The sequence below is a fragment of the Lonchura striata genome, chromosome 6 (assembly GCF_046129695.1).
Source record: "Lonchura striata isolate bLonStr1 chromosome 6, bLonStr1.mat, whole genome shotgun sequence".
In the NCBI taxonomy this organism is placed as follows: domain Eukaryota; kingdom Metazoa; phylum Chordata; class Aves; order Passeriformes; family Estrildidae; genus Lonchura; species Lonchura striata.
In genome coordinates this window covers 60,193,040-60,216,093 of record NC_134608.1, presented here as the reverse complement: position 1 = coordinate 60,216,093, position 23,054 = coordinate 60,193,040, and the positions used below count along the sequence as shown (strand labels likewise).

The following is a 23,054-nucleotide window of genomic DNA, read 5'->3' as shown; positions in this document are numbered from 1 at the left end:
AACAAATCCTGAACTGCTCAAGGAAGGGTACACAGTTCTGACAGATCCCTTAGTACAAATGGTGGGAGTAAAACATATCCACATGATAATCACATCCTTACCAAAATTGAAAACGTATGTGAAAGTCATGGTGGTCTTGCAAAAATATAAACTCATAAACGATTTTTTGATTTGGTGTCATCATTCATTTCTTTCATTTGAGAAATCAGTTTTAGTAGGCCATGCAAAGATTGATGGCTTTTTCATAAAAGGATATTTTATGAAATAGTGAAATGTAGCATATTTCTACCTGATAAATGCAGAGACCTGTAAACTTTGAACCCACATTGGCCTTTGTTGCTCATGACCCTGTTTAAGTGATTTATTTTCTTTTAACAACTGCAGTCTGCAGGAGGTAGAATATACTGCATAGATCTTTCTGTTGAAAATTGAACAGTTTAAACAGAATGGCTGACATTAGAAGAGCTATTACTGAAAAGTCATATTCTCTTCATTTCAGTATCCCTTTTAGGGACAATATTTATGGTTAGAGAAAATGCATAATTTATAAAAACAACTTGGTAGGATGCTGCAATGGAGGAGTTGGCATCCTTAGCCCCACATCAGGGTGTCACCAGGACTGCATCAAAGCTAGACACTCTGGAAACCTGGCATGTGGAAAAGGATAAAATCAGAAAACTGGCCTGTTGTCTAGAAGAACATCTTGAGGGAACCGAATACTCCCCACCCTTGTGAAGCATTTGGATATCAAAGAGTTAGCAAATTCCAAGGAAATACTCTGTTACAAGTTTTCTGCCAGGCTTTAATACAACAGCATGTTTATCACTGACTTAAGTGAATTCAGTTTCTTTTTTGCCCTCCTTTCACTGCTTTTAGTTTTTATTTGGTTAATGTGCACTGAAGTCAAACAGCATTGTAAGCATACTTCCCAGTCCTCGGTGTGGATGTCACCACGGAAGTTCAGCAGATAAGTCCCCTTCCATCTGTAGGGAGAAACCACGTGAAACCCAAAACATTTACCCTATGGAGACCCAACTTTGTTTTGCTACTGATCTCAGGTGACTCTCCCAGCAGCACCCCACAACACTGCTGCAATATTCTTCATCAGATGACAAGCCTACAAAATCTTAGCAGGTTTTAATGTGTATCTCTGCATTATCACATAGTGCCCAAGGTTCCTGCTTATAAAATTAAATGGATATGATCAGAGAAATGAACAAATGTTTTTTAAAACTCTGGCTTGAAGTTGCTCATTCATGAAACATGCTTCTGTTAAGCGAGTTCCATGTTTGTGGAACATCTCATGACTATAAGGTTCTTTAATAAAAACAATAAAAGCTTAAAGCTCCCCTACTATTCTCTGCTCTTCATTATTAGAAATAAATCTTATGAAGCAGATAAAAGTATTACAATTAATCCCTCCTGAATGGAGACAGTATGTACTACTATTTTCAATACAAGAGAAAATTACTTTGACTAGCATGGCAACAACTGGCAAGCTGATTTTATAGTTTTGATTTATTGAATATTAGGAAATAGACTTTTTTAATAACAATTCCATTTAAGTATTCATTAAAATGGAATTAGTACAAGCAGGGCCAGATTCTGATATCCATATTCTTGTCAGACAGCATTTTATTACAGAAAAGTCTCTCTGACATCAGAGGGATTACTTGTAAAAGGCCATTCAGCATGAGTGAGAACACAGGGCTAGACCCTACAAGGGTACAGAGGTTTTAGGTGCTCCCTCCTGACCCCCACATGCCCCACACATCCTTTGGTAGTGGCTGAAGCAGTATGGAATTGTGTGCTCCAGGTATTTCATCCACACTGGTGTGCATCAACTCCTGATTCCACAAACAGCTGACCCACCTTGTCCCTGCCCCAGGTATATGGGATATGGAATAGATATCTTCATCCTCACAAGGGAAATAATTCCCAAGTGCTGCTTATTTTGATTTATATTTATTTTCATAATTCTTTCAGCCTAAGTTTGACCCAAAGAATGCATGGCACATGCTGCCATGAAAAAAGCACTATGGAAATGAATTTTGATTTACAAGCAAAATCATTCAGAAGGAAAAACGTAGGGGGCCACAGTAATGAATCTTACTGAAAGATCAAGGCTGTGTACTCCTCTTTGCACAACAGAAGAAAAGTTCACCTTGCATTTTTCTTCTGTACACTCCTGATTTAAATACACAAACAAACCAATTCCAGTAAACTCTTGAGATGGCACTGGGTAAAGAGAACTGATTTAGTTATTACTGTTATTGATAATTAGAATAAGCACACTGATTTTTCCCATATGTAACCTAAAATGTCTCCAATTCTGAGTTCTAGCACCTGTCCTGTATTTCTTTATTCAGTGATCTCTATAACGAGCAGGGGAGGAGGCTGAGAAATTTGATCTTTATCCATAAAACAATGATGGATGAACAAATTGTGAATGTCCTAATATATCTTTTGTTTAAAATTACTTGGCAAAATACTTGGACAAATAATTTTTAGTATATATGCTCTAACTTCATATTTTCATTACCTTCACAGGTCATACCTGGAATATGCTCCTACTCCTCGACAGGGTGAACACAGAATTCAGTCCTGACAGCAAATACTTCACAGCCTGTTCCCTGTAGGTTACTGCAGAATCTCACAGCAAAAAAAATAATTTGCTAATAGAAAAACAAATATGGTCAAACCTGACTTGTTTGATGCTTCTTTAAATATAAAAAGAGGTCTGTTTATTTGTTTTATTGCAATCTAATGTAATGTATTATAGTTATAGCATAATATGATATAGTACAGTTAGTAAACAGATTACTTCCTATTGTTTAACTTTGGTTTAAAAACTGCCCAACACTAAAGGTTTCTGTTGTAGAGTTCTCAAAGGTCAGACTTGAAAGCCTAAACTTCAGGTTCTACTGAGATAAAGGCACAGTGCTTTGCAAAGTTATGCTATTATCCCTGGTTATAATCTTCACTGGCTTCAGAAATAATTGCTTTCCTCAAACAAAAAGGAAGTCTGATTCTAATTTGCTATCTAGATCTACATTCTTATATTCTTTTTATAGATTTTGAACAAGTTATCACTGGAATCTTCCTTCACTCAAACATAAGTGAAAGTTTTATCTTACTTCAGATATCACAGAAATAATTTATGGCTAAGGAAACAAAACCTTTTGTCTCACAATATATTTCTTTGCGACAGCTGTGGTATTTCACTGAAAGCACAAAAGCTGTGATGGTCTGGACTGCAATCAACCATTTTTAATAGGAAATTTTTAAAGACTTTTAATAAGATCCCCTAACATAATTTATGGGGAGAGGTTTTGAAGTGAAGAGGCATTGTTTGGCAAAGTGTTCTTCCTCTAAGCTCAGGAAATTTAAATAATTGAATGCTCATTTCCTCTAAACTTAGGATTTCTCCTTCAAAATGGTTAAGAAAAACACCTGCTACACTAGCAGCAAAGTAAGCGTATCAAGAGTCCAAAAAAAATTTCTAAATGTTCTTTAGAGGCAAAACTCCATGTTAGAACCAAATATTATTAATAATAATGCAATATTGAATTTTGCTTCTTCAAGTCAGATTTTTTCATACATATCTTGAATGAAGATAGCATGCTGGTCCGGGCAACTGCACCTATTTATTTTAACTGATACACTTAGGGGAATAAGTGGACAAAAGTGGAGAATTTACAGATTACAAGAAAACCAGATGAGCACCCAAAAGTTACTATAGTTACTGAAGCTATCCAGAGTTCCTCTGGCTACAGAACTTGGCTGGAAAAATAAGGATAACACGCTTCCCCTGAGATCTCTGACATATCTTGCAAGAAGAGGCTCAAAGGGTATTTTAGCAGTTTCCCTTTAGCCCCAACGAGAACTAGGGAGAAAACAAAAATATAAGTAGGAAGCACACTTTGATATATTGATAAAGCTAATCAAAGCTCCTAAATATGAAACAGATTTTGTTTGGCTGTCTGGCAATTCAGATGAAGTTTTAATTTTTTTTTTTTACCTTTTCTGAGTAACTCATATGCTGTAATTCTGACTCAAACTAAAAGCTGATTTAGCTGTGTTCTGCTCGTTTAGGTCGGCTAGAATATCTCTCCCAAAGGAGAGGGGAAAAAAAAAAAAAAAAAGAGGGAGAACCTTTGAAGCGAGGAGTCCTGAAGAGCTCCGGCACAGCGGCGTAGCCGGGACTCGCTCGGGTCGCTGCGTGTCCAAGACCTCCAGAGGGCACTCAGTACAAACCCGACCGCAGCGACGGGAAAAGGGCAATTCCCAGCGGCTGCTCAGCATCACACGGCCTTCCAGAGACACAGCGCAGCTCTCACCTCTCCTACAGAGAGAACCATATAAAGAAATAAATACATAGATAAGTAAACTATAAATACATAAATAATGAATAAATGCATAAACAGACTATAAATAAACTATACATATATAATGAATTAATACATAAATAAATAAACAAGAGGGATTCTTGAGAGGAATAATTATGCCATCACAGGGTCTCCACTTCCTTCTGTATTTTTCATCTCTCCTACAGAGAGAACCATATGAATAAATAAATAAATAAATAACCCATAAATAACCCATAAATAAACTATACATTAAAAAATAATAAATAAATAAGAGGGATTCTGGAGAGGAATAATTATGCCATCACAGGGTCTGCGATTCCTTTCTGTATTGGAGAAGATCTTTTTCATCAATGCCTTTAACAAAAGAGTATCAGCTTCCAGAATCTAACGCTAAACCCTTTATTTTCAAAAGCTGTCTGCTGGTTTCAAAGACCCCATAAAACAAAAACAAACAAACAAAAAAATAAACCAAAAAAAAACCCCCACCAACTTTTTAAGATGTGTCACCTGAAGGACTTTGTTTTCTTCAGTCACCACGTTCAAAGCACACAGGACAGAATGTCACCTCTTCAGACTCCTCCTCTCTGGTTTGCCTACAGAAACAAAACAAAGCAATTTACAGTGAGTACCGGCCAAAATTCCTCTTTTTCTTCAGCAGTTAAGTCTTGCTCGGGTGGTAAGATGTTCCCCACGTTCCACAGACACACACACAGCTTCACACACGCCAGGCAGGCGTAGTGACCTCCTCTGGCTCCTGCTCCTGGGGTCGCAGCCCTCCCTGCAGAGCAAGGCACTGGGGCCGAGGCTGCCCGGACTGGGAGCGCTGGGAGCCCCGGTGGGGGCAGCCTCCGCAGGGACCTCTGCCTCCCCTGCCACAACCCCACCACACCCCGTTTGCGAGCCGGCTTCACCAACTGCACACAGGACTGTAAACAACGGCCTCGTTTCCACAGAAATGCCGTAATTCCAGTGACACTGAAAGCCATTCCTCCGCTACAGCCTCTTTGCATCGGTAGTTCACAAAACACATACTGCCCCCTTTGTATTCAAAGTGGCCTTCCTGATGCACAAGTTCAAACCCCAGCTATCATCTATCATCTTAATTCTTCTGGGACAAATAAAGTATCATGCAACAGACCAGATGTGGATATTTCAGCAGAGCTCTTTGGAGTCATGTCCTGTCTCCTCGATGTGATCCGTGGTTATTTTATTTTCATATATTCAGAAAAGTACATGGCACACCTCCACCTAGGTGCACTGCCTAAGTAAAAATAGACACTGGGCTTGGGAGCTCCCTGTGTGCCTTGGGCCATTTACACACCCTGAGGTAGCTTAGGCATTTGCAGAGGAATTTATTTCAGACACAGCATGGGATCTAGGGGACACTCATTGCAGTTTGCAAGCATGCACAATATTCCAGAATGTAAACTGGCAGCAGGCACGTGCTTTAGCACCTGGAATGTCTCCTAGAGATGTGTGAAAATTTAATGCATGTTGTAGCCCTATCCCCCAGGGTGATGGATCCCAGTTACATTTACTGTCACAGGACTCTGTTAACCAGTACTAGAGGAAAGCCACCTACATTTTAAAAATGCTCACACACTCATTCTCTGAAAATCAGATCCCCTTTGGGATCAGACACACAAAGGAGAGACCTATAACTTCCAGGATGCTGACCTCATGAAATACAACATACTGGTAAGACTATCAATCAGAGAGTATTAAAATATTCTAGCTAAAAGATAATAAACCAGGTACAATAGGGATAATATTTTTTAAATACTGCCTAAAGTAGAATAAACGAATTAGGCAGGATTCATATGATGGAAAAATTAAAAGTTGAAGCATTATTTAGAAGTTACACAAGCATTTAGATGATGAAAACTAAGCAGAGTCATGACATTTAATAAAGGCACTTAATAAAGTATGGGCCTTTATCAGTTTCATTGTGCTCAGTGCTGTAAAACGCAGAACCCAGTGTTCAAAATCCTGTTCTAGTTATTAGGCTCAATAATTTAATTTAGTTATGATTTGGTCAGATTTATAAAATAAGGTTTGGGTGCAGCAGTCTTCAATAACTGTGTTACTGGTTGCACTTGGTAATTTCAGAGATCTTTTCAACCTTACCTACTCTATGATTTTTCTTGGCTTTCATTTTAGGTTTTGAGCACAGGGAAAGTCACCCTGCATTCCTGGTGGTCTGCCAAAGCTGACCGGGAAACTTCTGGAGCAGAGGACGCGTGGAACACAGCGGTGACACCGAGCGAGGGCTGCTCCCTTCTCCGTGGGCCGGGAGCGCGCTGCTCAATCCAAGGAAAGGTGCCAGCCCCCATGGGCAGGACGCTGTCCTTGTGCCACCGCGCCCCACTCCCGACACACCCGCTCCAAGGCTGCCGGCTAACCTGCTCCGGGAAAAAGCGCTGGGCAGGAAGCGCTGCGGCTTTTAAGTGCGGAGAAAGGAAGGGCTGTGGGTGTGTGTGGGTGTGTGTGTGTATGGGTGTGTGTGTGTGTGTGTGGGTGTGTGTGGGTGTGTGTGGGTGTGTGTGTGTGTGTGTGTGTGTGGGTGTGTGTGGGTGCGGGTGGGGGGGGTGAGGGGGTGTGTGGGTGGGTGTGAGTGTGTGGGTGGGGGTGTGGGGGGTGTGTGGGTGGGTGTGGGTGGGTGTGGGTGTGTATGGGTGTGTGTGGGTGTGTGTGTGTGGGTGTGTGTGGGTGTGTGTGGGTGTGGATGGGTGTGGGTGCGCGGGTGGAGGGGGTGAGGGGGTGTGTGGGTGGGTGTGAGTGTGTGTGTGTGTGTGTGTGTGTGTGTGTGTGTGCGTGTGCGTGTGCGTGTGTGTGTGTTTGGGCGGGTGTGGGTGCGGACGGGTGTCGGTGCCGCGCCCGCGGCCGCGCCCGGCGGTGGGCAGGGCCGTGCCGCTCAGAGCCGCGCCGCGCAGGACTCAGCCGGGCAGCACCGTGCTGGGCGGGCGGAGCCGGGCGGGGCGGGGCGGGGCGGTCGGGCGGAGCCGAGCCGAGCCGAGCCGAGCCGGGCGGGGCGGGGCGGTCGGGCGGAGCCGAGCTGAGCCGAGCCGAGCCCAGCCGGGAGGGGCGGGGCGGGGCGGGGCGGGGCGGTCGCGCCGAGCTGAGCCGAGCCGAGCCGAGCCGGGCGGGGCGGGGCGGTCGGGCGGAGCCGAGCCGAGCCGAGCCGAGCCGAGGCGGGCGGGGCGGGGCGGTCGGGCAGAGCCGAGCCGAGCCGAGGCGGGCGGGGCGGGGCGGTCGGGCAGAGCCGAGCCGAGCCGAGCCGAGGCGGGCGGGGCGGGGCGGTCGCGCCGAGCCGAGCCGAGCCGGGGCGGGGCGGTCGCGCCGAGCCGAGCCGAGCCGAGCCGAGCCGAGCCGAGCCGAGCCGGGCCGAGCCGAGCCGGGCCGGGCCGAGCCGAGCCGGGCCGGGCCGAGCCGGGCGGGGCGGGCGCAGGGCTGCCGGCGCGCGGGCCCGCCCGCTCGGCGCGGGAAGCGGAAGCGGCGCGGCCTGGCGCGGCGGCGGAAGCCGTTCCGCCTTTCCGGAGCGCGGCGTGCTCGGAGCCATGAGCGTCCCGGCCTTCATCGACATCACCGAGGAGGATCAGGTCAGCGGCCCCGGGGAGCGATCGGCCCCGGGCTGGAGGGCTGGGCCGAGCCGTGCCGGGGGCGGCGGCCCCGGCCGGACCTACCCCGGCATGCGCTCCGCGAACCCCTCCGGGCTGTTCCCTACAGAGACCGAGCAGACGATTAGAGAAACTTGAACATAATGGCTGAAAGATAAGCCGGTGTTTGCAGTTCCCTCTTCAGTGTTCCGCCTCTCCGGCACTTCGTTTTCATCGCTCCTCAGCCCTGCTTTTTAGTTAGGAGAAGAAAGCGGGTTCACATATGTGCATTACTTGGGTTTTCTGGAATTCTCGGTACTGCAGGCACGAAAAGTGGGAGTTCTGTCTGCGAGCTGCTGCTTTGTTGTGCCTTTGGCGGCTGCTTGTTCGCAGTGTCGTTGAAGTATGCATGTGCCCATACATGTTTACGTATGCACAATATGTGCGTGTACACATTGAAAACTTGCAAGAAATTCACACACGGTTACCAGCCACCAGCCCAGTTTTCACTTGCTATAGTGCCTAGCACAGCCCCGACAAGTAGCTGGTGTGAAACATCCTCAGTTCAGCAGTTTGTCCCAGGGCTTTTTCTTCTGGTTCCAAAATGATTTGACACTGAACGAGATGTAAATGTCACAGCAGCCTCCTGGTCAGAAGTTCTCTATACCAAAAGTTGTATTTCCTCAAATTGTTTCTGAAGGGTTATGGTTCTGCTGGTGAAGTCCTGAATTATAATGAATAGGCCTGTTGCATACAGGTATTTTCTTGGTGTAGGTTTAATTCCTAGCAGAGTAAGGCAGCACATGACATTATAAGGCTGGGTTGAGTAGGACTTTGGGCAGCCTGGTTTAGTGGAACGTTCCTTGCCCATGGCAGAGGTGTGGAACAAGATCTGTAAAGTTCCTTCCAACCCAAGCCGTTCTGTAGAAGCTGTTGTTGTGAAGTTGTGAAGACAAACTTCTGCTCTCTCTAAAGTGGCTTTGCTTATACCTTTTTTCTTTTCTGGTGAAGAAGCAACTAAATGGTTTTAATGTTTGTCTGACATTTGCAGAGGGAGTAAAACTTTGTAAGAAAGTGTCTTTGTCACAAAAATTTGTTAGGCCTGCAGTGCAGAATACATTTGTGAGTGACACATTGACGTTGTGAGGAAGCCCAACAGCTCTGTGACCTGTTCAGTCACTGGCAGAACAGCAGGTTCAGCTTCTGGCAGAACAAAAATCTGTAAGAAATTTAATTGCTTTGACTTTGTTATTCACAAAACAACTGTTTTGTTTAGTGTGTGCTGTCTTTCTCTTTTTTAAGGCTGCAGAACTGCGAGCTTACCTGAAATCCAAAGGAGCAGAAATCTCTGAAGAAAACGCTGAAGGCGGACTTCATGTGGACTTGGCACAGATTATTGAAGTGTGTGATGTGTGCCTGAAAGAGGATGACAAAGGTTTGCATCTCTAAGTCTTGGTTTTGCGATTTATCACTGTCTGTTTCAAACATTAACAGCTGTCAGAATTTAGAGATGTGTAGCATTAAAACACAAGGTGTGCATTCTAATAAAACTGGAAGGATACATTTCCATCACTGCCGTGGAATATTTGCATGTGTACTCAGCCCCTCCTTTCTCCAAACATCTAGCACTCTTTGAAGAAGTCAGAAGCTGAGCTAGACTCTGCTTGTAATGAGGGTGTAGAGACTTGTATGTAAATTAGAGTTTTTGATGCTCAGGTGTCATTTTGGGGAATAGATAATGTTTTCCATATATAATGAATTTTGTTCTTTTTCTTTGTTGACTGATAATTGGGCAGACTGAAAAGAAAACACAAAACTGGTGTGGTTCTGTTTGGAAAGGATGGAACACTACACTTAAAACAGGAGCCGGGGAGGGTTTGTAATACACTTCATTGTTCTTGAGGACATTTTCCCTTGGTCTGGGTGTCCCTCTTGGTCCTGGTGAAATGTTTTACTGTGCTTGAGCACTAGGTGTTACTGTTCTCACTGTAGAACTGTGGGCAGTTTCCTGGATGTGCAGGAGGAAGCCACTGTGTGGAACCTAGAGTTTCTCTGGTTTCTCCTCAGTGTAAACAGAGAATTCAGAGTAAGTGTGATATCAAATACCATGTTCTGTGTTGACCTTAGAACGGTCATTCTTGTCTTACACGGTATAAGGCCACCTAAGCCAGGTTATGGTACATTCTGAATAATATCCAGCTGTGTATCTTGGCATTTTCTTTCTTTTACAATTCTGACTCATGCCAAGTGGTAATTCATATCAAAAATATGGATTACTATTATCAAAAGTATATCCAGCACAAGGTAACTACTGATTGCTGCTTGCAGTTTCAAACAGCTGTATGTTTTGGTTTATGCAGATGTGGAGAGTGTGATGAACAGCGTTGTCTCTCTGCTCCTTATCCTGGAACCTGACAAACAAGAAGCACTGATTGAAAATCTGTGTGAGAAGTTAGTAAAGTTTCGGGAAGGAGAGCGCCCATCTCTTAGACTGCAGCTGTAAGTTTCGTACAGGGCTAAGTCAGACAGTGGTGATTTGGCAAATTGTGCCTCTGAAGAGGAAGGATTATCTTGTATGTCTTCAGATCAGAGTGTGGGCTGTTGCAGGAAGCACTCTATTTTTACCTTCTTTTCACTGTCATAAAATATTGGTACTTCTATTTTTTTTCCTTGGTTATTGCAGAATAAAATTAATATGTATAGTTTTCAGCTTTGCTGAAAATGATTACAAAACTGGAAACTTACAATTCACGGATGTAAGGTGCTGCCAGATGCTTTTTACCAGCATGTGTCTTAAAAAAACATTGACATGCATTGCAGTAATGTTTTTTGAAAGCTCTGTAACTCCGTTGTCGGTTGTTTGTGGTTTAGCCTGAGCAATCTCTTCCATGGCATGGACAAGAACACTCCTGTGAGGTACACAGTGTACTGCAGCCTTCTCAAAGTGGCCTCGTCCTGTGGTGCCATCCAGTACATTCCAACTGAACTAGATCAGGTAATTAAGTGACCCTTCAAGTTGTGGCCTTTGTATGAACCGTGTTGCACCTAAACATTACTCAGAGCTGATACAGTCCATCTTTTACAAATTGCCAGAGCCTAGAGAAATTGGCATGAAGATGATTAGAGAGAAGCAATACCTCTCCTGTGAGGGAAGGCTGAGAGCTTTGGGATTGTTCAGCCTGGAGAAGAGAAGGCTCCAGGATGCCCTTATTGCAGTACTTTCAAGGGGGCTCATTAAAAAGGGAGAGCGACTTTTGACGTGGGCAAATAGTGAAAGGACAAGGGGCAATGGGAACATGAGAATCAGAAGACCTAAAAGAGAAATCTCTGTGCAAGATATTTTGAATTATTTTCTGCTTGGGAGAAAATGAAAAGTATTGGTAGTGCTATTTTAATCTTTTCCTGAATGCTTATTTTTCATTCGTACTATACCTAGGTCCGAAAATGGATTTCTGACTGGAATCTGGCTACAGAGAAAAAGCACACTCTCCTGAGACTGCTCTATGATGTCCTAGTAGACTGCAAGAAAAGGTACAAAAGTCATACATACTAGATAACTCTGTATTTTGATGTACTGTAGGTGATCTGTAGGGAAAGTATTTCTCAAAGGACTTGTAAAATTAATCTGTACCCATTATTCAATCCAAATATACTTCTGTGGTTTTTTTTAAATATTTTAAGCCCTCTTGTATTAAACCAGTGTTCCCAATAATATTAAAGTTAGTAGTGAATTAGCTGCAAACCCACAGACTCCCAAAACAACATTATTCCTTTCTATAAATAATCTTAGTGCATTGTAGCATAATGCCAAGTTTATTATTTAATTGCACTTTTGACATTTTAGTGCATGGTAGTGCTATCTCTTACTTAATGATGTGGGAAGATTTATCAATCATGGCTAACAGAATCAGTCTTTTTATGTAAACATTACCTTCAGGACAGAGCTTTCCACTCGTCATGGAAATTAATGTCCACAGAATACCTGCTTGGCCACTTTGAATTATTATCCTGGATCATTAGAAGCATCTTTGATCTAACAAACTTGGCAGACCACTGTCTTCTGGCATGTAGAGTAATCCAGTGTGCATGGTGCCTGTAAACTAATGCATGTCATAACTGAGAGCTGTCATCAGTTTATCTTACAGAAAGATACAGTGGATTGACTGCCCTGGCCAGGGCTGCAGTGATGGGCTGCTGTCCACTGGTTCAGGGTGTAGTTCCATGACAGCTCAGACCTACTTAACCTGTCCCTGCAGTTTGGGATGGGGATGTTCCATTCTGTTTTCTGAGTTACTTTTTCAAGGCTTCTTTGATTTTCATAGTGAGGCAGCATCAAGCCCCCTCCACTGCTGACCCAGGGTGCTACCAGGACTCCACTTCCATTTTCAGCATTTGCATAACCTTGCACTGCTGCAAAAGGAAGTTCTGTCCTGTACCCTCTGTTCCTGTTCCTCCAGCTGCCAGTACCTGTGTGTGTTTGTGCTGGTGTGGGCATTTGTGTGACTGCACAGGGGCTTGGCCTGGGGACATGACCTTGCTGGGGGTTTAAAAAGGCAAGTGTGAAGCTGTCACAGGTGGAGAAGAGTTCCTTCTGTCAGGACACTTGGCTTATTCTGTCCTGCTGAAATTGTAGCCTGGAAATGCTGCATCAGCTAGTAGGATCATAACCTCAATTTAGGGATGATTAATCCTCACAGTAGTTACTCTGAGAGCTACATTACTGGGAATTCCTGTTTGTAACACTCAAGTGCTTTTGCATCAATAGTTCTGTATGGGAGATTTCAGATGGTCAAAATAAATTCAGAAATGTTAGTCTTTTCCATGGCTTTTCCACATATCTTTTCCATGGCTTAGTGCTTACCTTGTTTCAGAAATACTCCACTGATAACATTCCTGCTCTTCCTCACTTCCCATGCTGTTGATTTATTGTGAGGCTTTAACTAGTTTAATTCCCAAACCTAATATGCAGCTATTTTTAGCTAGTCTTGCTGTCAAATCAGTGGATTAAACTTCTAGGTTTTGTTTGCACTAGGGCTACCAGTAACTTTGCTACTAAATGGTTTTTGCTCACTAACCACAGATGATTTTTTAAGACAGCCAATAAAACCTTCCAGAAACCTGTAAGAGTTGACTCCTGCACTTGGAGTCCAAGATGTTCACTGAGCAGAGCAGTGTTTCAGAGCACTTGCACTTCTCTCCAGAAAAGAAAACAAGAAGTGACCCTGGCACCTTTGACCTGGTTCACTCTCCTGGATCAGTGGGCAGTGTTTGCAATAGTATGGGAAACTCACAGCAGCATTCCAGCTGTAGCACTCAGGAATGTTGCTCTATCTAGCAGTATGGGAAGATAAGTGGGAACTGAAAAGCACGGGATAAAAATCATACCTCAGTTACTGTTGTTGACTTATCATCAAAGGAAAAGAACTAGACTGTTAAAGATAATTGAATTCTTTTGTTTGCTTGATTTCTGTTTTAACTTGGTCAGTGTGGCAGAAGAGATGGTTTTCTGTAGCTAATAGACTTTCTCCCAGTGGATTTCCAGTGTTGGAGTTAATAGATTGGTAACTCCTAAAAAGTAGATGTACAGAGGTTGTGTGATGTCCCTTTTCCTGTGGTGACAAGTGAAAGTTTGTTTTATCAAACCTTTTCCAGCCACCTTGATGCAGTTTAAAGCTGGTCTCTGCTGGCAGGATTCAGCAGCTTTGGCCCTGCCCAGGTTAAATTCAAACAGGTCTGGCAAGTCTGGCTTTGTAGCAAAAAGCTCAGCATGTCAGGCACCTGCAGAGCAATTGTTTCATTTCATTTTAGTTCAGTTTAATATCATGTAATATAGAGGGACTCGATTTCAGCTCTCACTGGCTTTTTGTCAAGTTATGCATCTAGACTGGCAAGTGGAGCCAAGAGCACTTGTTCAGGCTGTTTTGCTAGAAAAAATGTTCACATTTGCACCTTAGGTGAGACAACAACAAGCTGTTGTAAAATAGTGATCTGTATGTGTGCTTGAAACAGCCTAATTTACAGCAGTAATCTGACACTGAGTAGAATATGGAATATAAAGGCTGCCATACTTGCTGAGGTTCACAAGAATTTAGCACACAAAGTTTGGGAGTAATTGTCTTGTTGTTTCCTAGAAATGCAAGTGAAAAGTTCCACTCCTTCCCCACTTAAAAATAGGCAAGGAATAAAGAAAAAAAAAAAAAGGCCAGGAATTGAAAGTACTGTTTGAAATTAGTCAAGTGATAGTTTTCAATTTTTGCTGCTAGTGGAAATATTAGAAGAGCAAAAGTGCCAGAACTGTAATACAGGTCTGAAGTGCACAAAAACAACTGCTTAAGAGCTTTCATTAAAAAAGGAGTTGTGTATTAGGTTGAACAGTACATGAGCTTTGATACCTGTATATTGCCATTCCTGGATTAAACTGGTCCTTTGTCTCCTAGAACATCTGATTTTGGTAAGATTTCACCAGTGCTAAAATCATAGTCAGTCACAGACTGATTTACCTGCAGATACTTCTCTTATTTATAAAGCTGCCTAAGTTAATTTTTTTTCACTGATACAGAACTGTCAGTTCATCTACATCAATATTGGTTACCAGGGCAAAACATAAGCTGACCTCTTTAATGCTGGAGTTTTAAAATAAATGTTTCATTAAAGCTTATATTTCTGAACATGGTTCTGGAATGCTGGGATCTATAGAAAATGCCCCTGCCTGGGGACAAATGTATATCCAGATTATATACAATACTGGGTGTTGCCCATGATGTCTTAATATTTGTGCTGCACATCTCTCAGATCTGGTAAATCCTCTGAGAACAAACTTCACCATATAGAGTGGCTGTCAAGCAGTGATGTGGTGAGATTTCAAATAAATACCCATTTAAAGACACTGTTATTGTACTGCAAAAACCCTTCAGCCCTGTGGTGCTGTATGGATTAAAGCTCTGTCACAGCACAGAGCATACTGGGCATGTGGTGTTGGTTTGTTCCTCCCTGTGCAGTTTATGCCATTGGCCTAAGTCACTAAGGCAGATTGAAACTGTATTCTCCCAGTGTTTTAGGGAAAATTGTGTGTGCTTTTAGACCACGTGGGATAATTTGTTATAAATTTTGCAGCAAGCATCAGGGGTTGCTGGCCTTGTTGGTGGTAAAACTGTGAAGTGAAAATAAATCAAAATCTATTAAAATCTATCAGTAACGATCAAAATCAAAATCTATTAAAATCTATTAGTAACGATCTTAGAGCTGCATTGCAATAGTATTGGTGTTGTTTACAAGATCATTTGGGTGGACAAGGCTGTAGGTTTGCTCAGCTTTCTGAGAAGGAGTTGTTTGTCTAAAAGCTGTCTTGTCAGAGCAGTGCTGGAAGCTTCACAGCAGCCTCAGCCAGTCTCATTGCTGGCTGCCTGATTTCACCAATAAAATGAGCAGCTCTCACTCAGAATATTTGAAGAGAGAATCTGTGAAAGAAGAGAGCAGCTTTTATACAGTCATTTTCCTGACCATAAATATTCTTTAAGAGATGACATTTTACATTTGAAATAAACTTTGCAGTGCTACTTACTGCACAATGATTAAATCCAGATGTGCACAAGAGGAGCATTCTAGTGAACCATATAAAGCTGTTCCTAGCTCAGAAAGCTTTTTCCACAACCAGCAGGTAATTAATCAGTTTAAGAGAATGAAATGAAGGGTGAAGATAAACATTTTGTAGAACAAGAATTGAAAGAATACATCCAGCTGATTTGTTCTCTCCACTAGAATTAAAATGGGTCATCTACATCTTTTTCAAGTGTGGTTTAATTTGACCTATAACATCATAATGCAATTGTTAAATATTTGAGTGTCTTGTTTGAACAAGTTTTTCAGAAATCCTGAGGTAGCTTTATTTTTTTTCTATAGTGACACTGCAGCAAAAGTAATGGTGGAGCTATTGGGAAGTTACACAGAGGACAATGCTTCCCAGGCTAGAGTTGATGCTCACAGGTAAGACGTCCCAGTTTCCTTAAAAGTAACTTTTCCTCAATTGCCAAATTATTTTGATCCCCTTACTGTTAAGAGTATTGAGTGGCCTGGCAGGCCAAGGGCTCTGCCTGGCCTCTTCTGTAGCACTGCTGACTCAGTCAAGAATTTGTCTCTGCAGTCTGCTGTAGGTCTGGTTGTAGGCACAGCCAGGTTTATTCCAGTGTGCAAGTGCACAGGAGTGTTCCTGCTCACTGCTGACACAGATCAGCCTTGGGTAAGGACTTCTCTACATCAGCTGTGCACTCAAAATCCTTTATTCCTCTGCTGGAATCCTTTATTTCAGCTTGTTTTACTTTTTGCCTTTGTCTTATTATCTGACTGTGAGCATTTTTTTCAAATAACACTTTCTCTTGAAAAAATATTGTTGCTGTCTTCTCTATGTGTAAGTACAAAAGGATGTGAACTGCACAGAAATAAGCTTACTGTTGAACAAGCTGGGACTAAATTGATTCATAACAGTGCATTTTCCCCACTGGCCAAAATGAGTAAATGCATGTTCTAACTTAGGAATTAGTTCTTTAAGTTCTGCCAGATGTACACTACCAGTAATTCTCAAGGGAGTTGTTTATACTTAACCGTGGAGGACAATCAGGATGACTCCTTTGGAAAATTAGTGTCTGTGCATAAGTGGGAGCTTCACTGACTCCCCTACAGCAAGCTGCAGCCTGTTCCCTCTGAGAGAACTCGTGTGCCCAGGGCTGTGTCTGTGCAGAGCTTGGGTTCTCCTGGTGTACTGGTGTGGCAGAGTGAGCCAAGGCTTCTGATGTGCTGCTGAGAAAAACTTTTATCTTCACTTCTGTTTCTAGTCTGGAGCTGCAACTGAGAAATCTGGGCCTTGCATCAAACCCCTTGTTTGGTGTTGGGGTTTTCTCTGTTTTGTGTCACATACTCAAGTCTAATTAAATCTTCCAAAACAACTTAATTCAATGAAATTTTAGAAGCACAGTAAAAATACCTCGAGGAACAAAGGCTGTGCTGGAAGTAAATGCACAGATGGAAACTGTAGAGTGATCTGTGGTTTCACAACTGGCACATTTCATTTGGAATACTGGACAGATTACTTCATGCTTCCTATTCCTTGGTTTTTCCATCTGTAAAATTAAGTTTAAAATTGGAGCGTGACATATGTTACTTATAATAATTGAAGACCCCTGAGTGTTTTGTAGAAAGCAAGAAACAACAAATTGAGTTGCTCTTAGTCATAAAGATGTGTATTGCTTTGAAAGTGAGCATTTTCCTTTTCTCATCAGATGTATTGTACGAGCATTGAAGGATCCAAATACCTTTCTCTTTGATCATCTTCTTGCCTTAAAACCAGTCAAATTTTTGGAAGGAGAACTTATTCATGATGTAAGTAACTTCTTTTTTTAAGATGGTTTGATGACAGTAGACTGCTTTGTTTTAATGTGTCTTTTGAAATCCATTAGAATGGTTATCTGTGTCAGTAATCCTGAGCTGCAATGTGCTATTTCTTTTACAGTCCTTAAAATTATAATTAGATGTGAAATATTTCCCTTTGAAAGTTTCAGAAAATCAGTTACAAGTCCTGTCCTCACTTAAGTTCTGTAGCAAATCTTAAGTCTGGGGAAAGGAAGTAAGTTCAGCACAGACTGCCCAAATCTATTGACAGAAGACAGAATTTCAGCTCTTAACACCTATTTTTCTGTTGAACACCCATAGTTTCTATCCATATCTGTCCAGCCTGCAAAGAGGGAAACCAAGATAATATTTGAACTGTTCTCATGTTTGTTTTCCATCTTCTAGCTTTTGACAATTTTTGTAAGTGCTAAACTAGCGTCCTATGTCAAGTTTTATCAGAACAACAAAGACTTCATTGACTCCCTGGGTAAGTTTTCAGATCATTGCATTCCTGACTATTAACATAGTTTAAGGTATGGAAGCCACAGAATAAATCAGTTTGAATCCATGTATTGAAGCAAGGAAATTTAGAAACAGAGTAAAGTTTGCTAATGATAACCTCTTGTAGATGGTGAGTGGGCCATTAACTGTGGTTTGTTCTTTGAAACCAAGCTGGTTTATGGCTTTGGAAAAGAACTGTGGTTTTACCCACTGTTTTTTTTCTCTTAGAACTCTCCCCCTGAAAGCTTTACCACATTCATACTCCAGGCTAGACCAGAGATCAAAACTGCATTGAGGAAACCACCAGCTTGTATAAATCTCCAATTTTTTTAATGATGAATAACTTCGTAGCAGCAAATACTGAGAAGCAAGATAAAGCATGCAAATTGTGTGTGTGTGTCTGTCTGTGCTGATGCATTAGACCCAGCAAGCCACAGTCTGTCCCAGTTAATTTGTTTCATCACATGAAGCAATGTGATGGAATGTTAATGTCAGCACCCTCTTTATTTACACACTGTGGAAAAAAGGAGTAGTAATTAACACTTTGACACTCCCCCGTTGATGTGTAATTGACTGTTTCAAAGGAGCACTGGTTCATAAGCTATTGCATGCATTAAAATTACGTTTTTTATATTCCAGCTTTTTAGGACAGGGGTCAGTGACAATGCAGAAATTGCTCAATGATGCAGATTTTTTTATGACTGCATTAAGGTTTTGACATATTGGTAATGAATAAATGTTTCCATAAAAATACAATATTTTTTTTATAACTTTGATTTTCAAATGACAGTTAAACAGTGCCTTGGATGCATTTGAGGAAAGCCACAGTTTTGCTAAAACAGAGTTTAGTGCAGCTTTTTAACACATGCATTATTTTGTTTAATGGAGTGTGATACAATTCTTAGAGTAATTGCCCTCAGAGCTTTAAAATGGTGGTACTTCGGGTATTAAAATGATGGAAATACCAATGGGATTATTTGGTGGAAAAAATCAGCAGCAAGTTTTTGGTAGCTTGTAAATGTGTGTATAGAGTAAGTGTATCTTTAGTCACATGTATATGAACATCAGTTATACAGACATCTTATGCTTTTCTTTCTCAGAGGAAAGTGGGTTTAGGTACTCATCGACAGAAGTATTTGCTGAAATTGTTGTTACATCAATGTTTGAATAAATTTATGGAAGCTCAATTACACATCTCTGTAGCAATAATTGTATTATATTCAGTTGTGGTTTCTTTTGCCTTGCCTCCCAGTGTCTCTGCTTCCCTCCATGAATTAATTCAGTGTGTGAAGTTTCAATATATCTAAGATTCATATAATCTTAGTAAAATCCTTACATACCTGTGCAACTGTTTAGAAAGACAGTCTTACCTTCCACTTATGCTGATTTCTCTGTGGTGTTCTCAGAAACTTTCTGTGTCTTTGAGCAATGGACAAGCAAAGACTTGGAGGGAGCACAGATGGAAATTCTGGGAACTGAGTGGCTCAGCCATGGCTTTGAGAAACAAGGATAGTTTGCTCTAGACAACAATGCAGTTATTAGATGAGGCATTCAAAAATTCTGTTCCAAAAATGAGATTTTTTAAATCATGCTTTAGAGATTTTTTTTTTTTAATAACTTGCCAAAATACCTTTGTTTTAAAAGTTGTTTAGAATAAGATTCCAGTGGCAGTAGAGCATGGGCTGTAGTTGTAACTATGCCTGGACCAGGACCAGTCAGAGCTGACCCAGGAAAGCTGAGCAGTGCAGGCTCCTACAGGCAACATCAGTTTGTTACAATTTGTTGTTTTATTAATGCTGACAACTTAGGCCAGCAGTAGCATTATCTGTGTCAACTGCATCGCCCTAACATGGCCACAGTTAATCTGGTATTATCAGCAGTCTTCTTTGCAAAGTTAATCAGCATCTCATTTGCATTTGTTAATTAGGGTTAATGTGTGCTAATTGATTTTTTGATGCTTGTAGAGTTCCATTAAACCCAGTTAGGTATAGTTGCTGGTGCTCCTCATTCGTATGAATTATGGTGATCTCGTTTTTATTGAATCGGTGCCAAATAGGGAACCTGCATCATAATTACAGCTAATTAACACAACATGATGTCCTGCACTAATGTGCTTCCCTGCTAGTGTATGGGTGTTATAAATTCCAAAGTTACATATTTACTGAAGCTATGGGAATGTTTATAATGTCATTCTAGAACAAAAAGAGTGATGCTCATTTTTAAGAAACTTCAATCTGATCTTAATTGGTACCTCATGGACTTTGGATTAAGAGATGCCTTGTTTCATCTCAGTGACTTAAATTGGTTGACCTAGGTGTTTTTCCAGGAAAATGGTCTCTGATTTAGACATACAAGGCCTTGGCTCAGTTCCTTGTGTTGGCATTTATGCAGTCATGTAAAAGATGTAACCTGACCTCAGCATCCGTTCTGCTGGTTTTCAACAGCACTTTTCTGAGCCACACTGGATGCTTACATGAGCCTCATTATGCCTTTTTTGCTGTGGACAAACAGATTCAGTAGCAAAATGCTTTTTCTGGCACCATAATGTTAGGGAACCATCACTGTGAGAGGTTTATTTTCCAGAAACCTCAGGAGAATGAGTGGTGAGGCACTAATAGGATTCTTGGCATAACCAGCCATGGATTCTCCATTTTGTTGCACTGCTGTTCTTCCAGGTGATGCAACTGAGAAATTCACTTGTACTCTTACCACTTCAGATTTTGTTTAGGTGATGTCTTTACTGCTCAAAACCCAAAACTTGTAGATAATACATTTTTGCTAAAAACAACAGATCCTGATGAACTCACAATGAAACTTGCTATTTTAGCAAAAGACGAGGCAGATGCAGGATTTGATATTTTGCCTCAAAAAAAAAGTTGATAAAGAAAAGTAGAAGATATTTCAAAGTGAAATATTTTTACTATATATGCTTTCAATAATTTTAAATTTAACACAAAAAGCAAATTATCTGTACAAATTACAATTAAATCATTAATTAAACTATCAACACTTTTCCTCAGGCTTGTTGCACGAACACAATATGGCCAAGATGAGGCTCCTTACTTTCATGGGAATGGCTGTAGAGAATAAAGAAATCTCATTTGACACAATGCAGCAGGAACTCCAGATCGGGGCTGATGATGTGGAAGCATTTGTCATTGATGGTAAGAACTGTGGTTCTGCACACAGTGCTCACGAACAAGACCTTTTTAGTCTTCTAATCTAATGTTAAATTTTAAGAACAATATTAATTTTGATTCCTGTGCTTTTTACAAGTTAAAGCTGCACAACTTCATGTTTAAAGAAAGGCCCAACTGTTGTGTTTTAACCAGTCTCAGTGACAGAAACTGTGTCTCATGTAATTCTTTACAGGACTAATAAATTGTTTGCAGATTTAATTTATCATCTGGTTTTGTTTGCTGTCATTAAAACAGGAAGTGTTTGTAGGGGAGAGAAGTTCATAAAATCTGTGCAGGATATTGTTTTAATAGATTGGCACCAAACAATAGGATTCATGTGTGACCATCTTGTTACATCATTTTGCTTTTCTGCCTACTAGGCCATTAAAACCAACAGCAAAACAGGTTAAGAGAACTGCTGAGTTCTTATGTTTGTATTGATCTCATTTTGAACCATTTTTGTGCAGTTTAATGCCTTTGCATTATCATAAAAATGTTGCTCAAAACAGCATTGTTTTTTTGCAGCTGTAAAAACAAAGATGGTGTACTGCAAAATAGATCAGACACAGAGGAAAGTCATTGTCAGGTAAGACAGTTCTGCATGGCATTTTGCGGAACTTCGTGTGTTCTAATTATTTCACTTACGTTTGTAGACTGTTCTAACTAGAAGCAAGGTATTGTTCATATCAGTTGCTGGTAGTTAAATAGTTGCTATTTATCATAATTTTATTAAAGCTCACACTGAATGTGATTAGCTTATTTAATGAAAGAGTCCTACTTTCCAGGACATTTCATTTAATGACCTACTAGTGACAAGAATACTAATGACTGTTGTTGCTTTAAATATTTGGGAAGGCTACAGAATTCTCTCAACTGGTGAAGTGCAGCACATTCTAGAGAGAAAATCGGAATTTTCCTATTTACTTATGAGAATAAAGTAATGCTGTAGAAGAATGATTAGGCGAGTGTGACATCTCTAGTAACCTTCTCCCAATTTTGTTTTACTTCTCCAGTCACAGCACACATCGGACTTTTGGAAAGCAGCAGTGGCAGCAATTGTATGACACTCTAAACACCTGGAAACAAAATCTGAATCAAGTGAAAAACAGTCTCCTCAGTCTCTCAGACACATAAGATTTTATTTTTTTTTGACCTGGTGATATTGCTATAGATGAACTTTATTCAAAACTTTGATAATTTGTGACTGTTTCCAAAAAATGTATGCAATTGGCTTAAAAAAGCTAAATATTTTAAATTGCCACACCAAAAAAAAAAAAAAAAAAAGAGGCAATAAAACTAACATTGGAAAAGGTCTTCTGTTGATTTTCTTATATAATCAGCAACAGGAAACTGACAATATTGGTTATGTTTCTTTTGTTCATTTTACAGTATGGAGGTCTTTCTTTGCAAGAGGTGTGGGGAGGAAGGGAGGGAGGTCAGAAAAATAATAGTACAAGTATTTTTAAAGTAAGAGAAAAATTACCTTAGACCCAAGGGGGAAGAAATGCGACCCAATAGAAGTGAAGCTTCATAAAACCAGATCTGCTGCCTTATCTCTGTAATCATACCTGACTGATCCTTCATTGTTGAGAGACCTCACTGATACAGAAACTACAACAGATAGATTTAAACAATTTGGCAGTAAAGGTGAACAGAAGCTTTTTCTGTTCTTCTTCTGCTTAGAACTGCTGGAAGTAGTTGTAAATGTTTGCAGAACTCATTGTATTCTGAAACAGTTTAGAGGTGATTTTGCCTGAAAACTGAGTGAACAGTCTGTCAGAGAAAATGAATTGAACTATTTCAGCCAAAACTTCTGAGGAGCAGGAGAAGGATACTGTTAAGTAATTATTCAATTTTACTAAACATATATAAAAACATTAACTTAAGAACTTTTAAACTTTGGCAAAGCAAATAATAACTTGAATTTAACTGGAGAAGCAGAGCTAACATTAGGGGTAGGAATTGTATACATTTTGGAACAGAAGAACTGTTAACATGTTACATTAAACATAAAACTACACAAATAA

At 41.0% G+C, this 23,054-nt stretch overlaps 1 protein-coding gene and 1 long non-coding RNA gene across 2 annotated transcripts; one reads left to right on the top strand and one right to left on the bottom strand.

Annotated features, from left to right (window-relative positions):
- Nucleotides 1-4,329: 4,329 nt before the first annotated feature.
- Nucleotides 4,330-6,720, bottom strand: LOC110469132 (uncharacterized). The gene is made up of 3 exons (XR_002465210.3): nucleotides 6,498-6,720; nucleotides 4,878-4,963; nucleotides 4,330-4,345 (listed from the first exon to the last, which is right to left on the bottom strand). It is a non-coding gene; the product is annotated as an uncharacterized LOC110469132 (long non-coding RNA).
- Nucleotides 6,721-7,836: 1,116 nt separating this feature from the next.
- Nucleotides 7,837-23,051, top strand: EIF3M (eukaryotic translation initiation factor 3 subunit M). Its single transcript, XM_021527607.3, has 11 exons — nucleotides 7,837-7,969; nucleotides 9,269-9,401; nucleotides 10,327-10,465; nucleotides 10,838-10,961; nucleotides 11,403-11,497; nucleotides 15,866-15,949; nucleotides 17,239-17,338; nucleotides 17,753-17,834; nucleotides 20,869-21,012; nucleotides 21,553-21,613; nucleotides 22,041-23,051. The coding sequence occupies exons 1-11, from the start codon at nucleotides 7,928-7,930 to the stop codon at nucleotides 22,159-22,161; spliced, it is 1,125 nt and encodes a 374-aa protein (XP_021383282.1). The 5' UTR covers nucleotides 7,837-7,927; the 3' UTR covers nucleotides 22,162-23,051.
- Nucleotides 23,052-23,054: the final 3 nt, after the last annotated feature.

Excerpts from the sequence above, each read along its gene's own strand:
- EIF3M (XM_021527607.3), top strand. The coding sequence starts at position 7,928 with ATGAGCGTCCCGGCCTTCATCGACATCACCGAGGAGGATCAG. Across the intron at positions 9,402-10,326 it reads CCTGAAAGAGGATGACAAAG|ATGTGGAGAGTGTGATGAAC; the intron begins GTTTGCATCTCT and ends TGGTTTATGCAG. Across the intron at positions 21,013-21,552 it reads GGAAGCATTTGTCATTGATG|CTGTAAAAACAAAGATGGTG; the intron begins GTAAGAACTGTG and ends GTTTTTTTGCAG.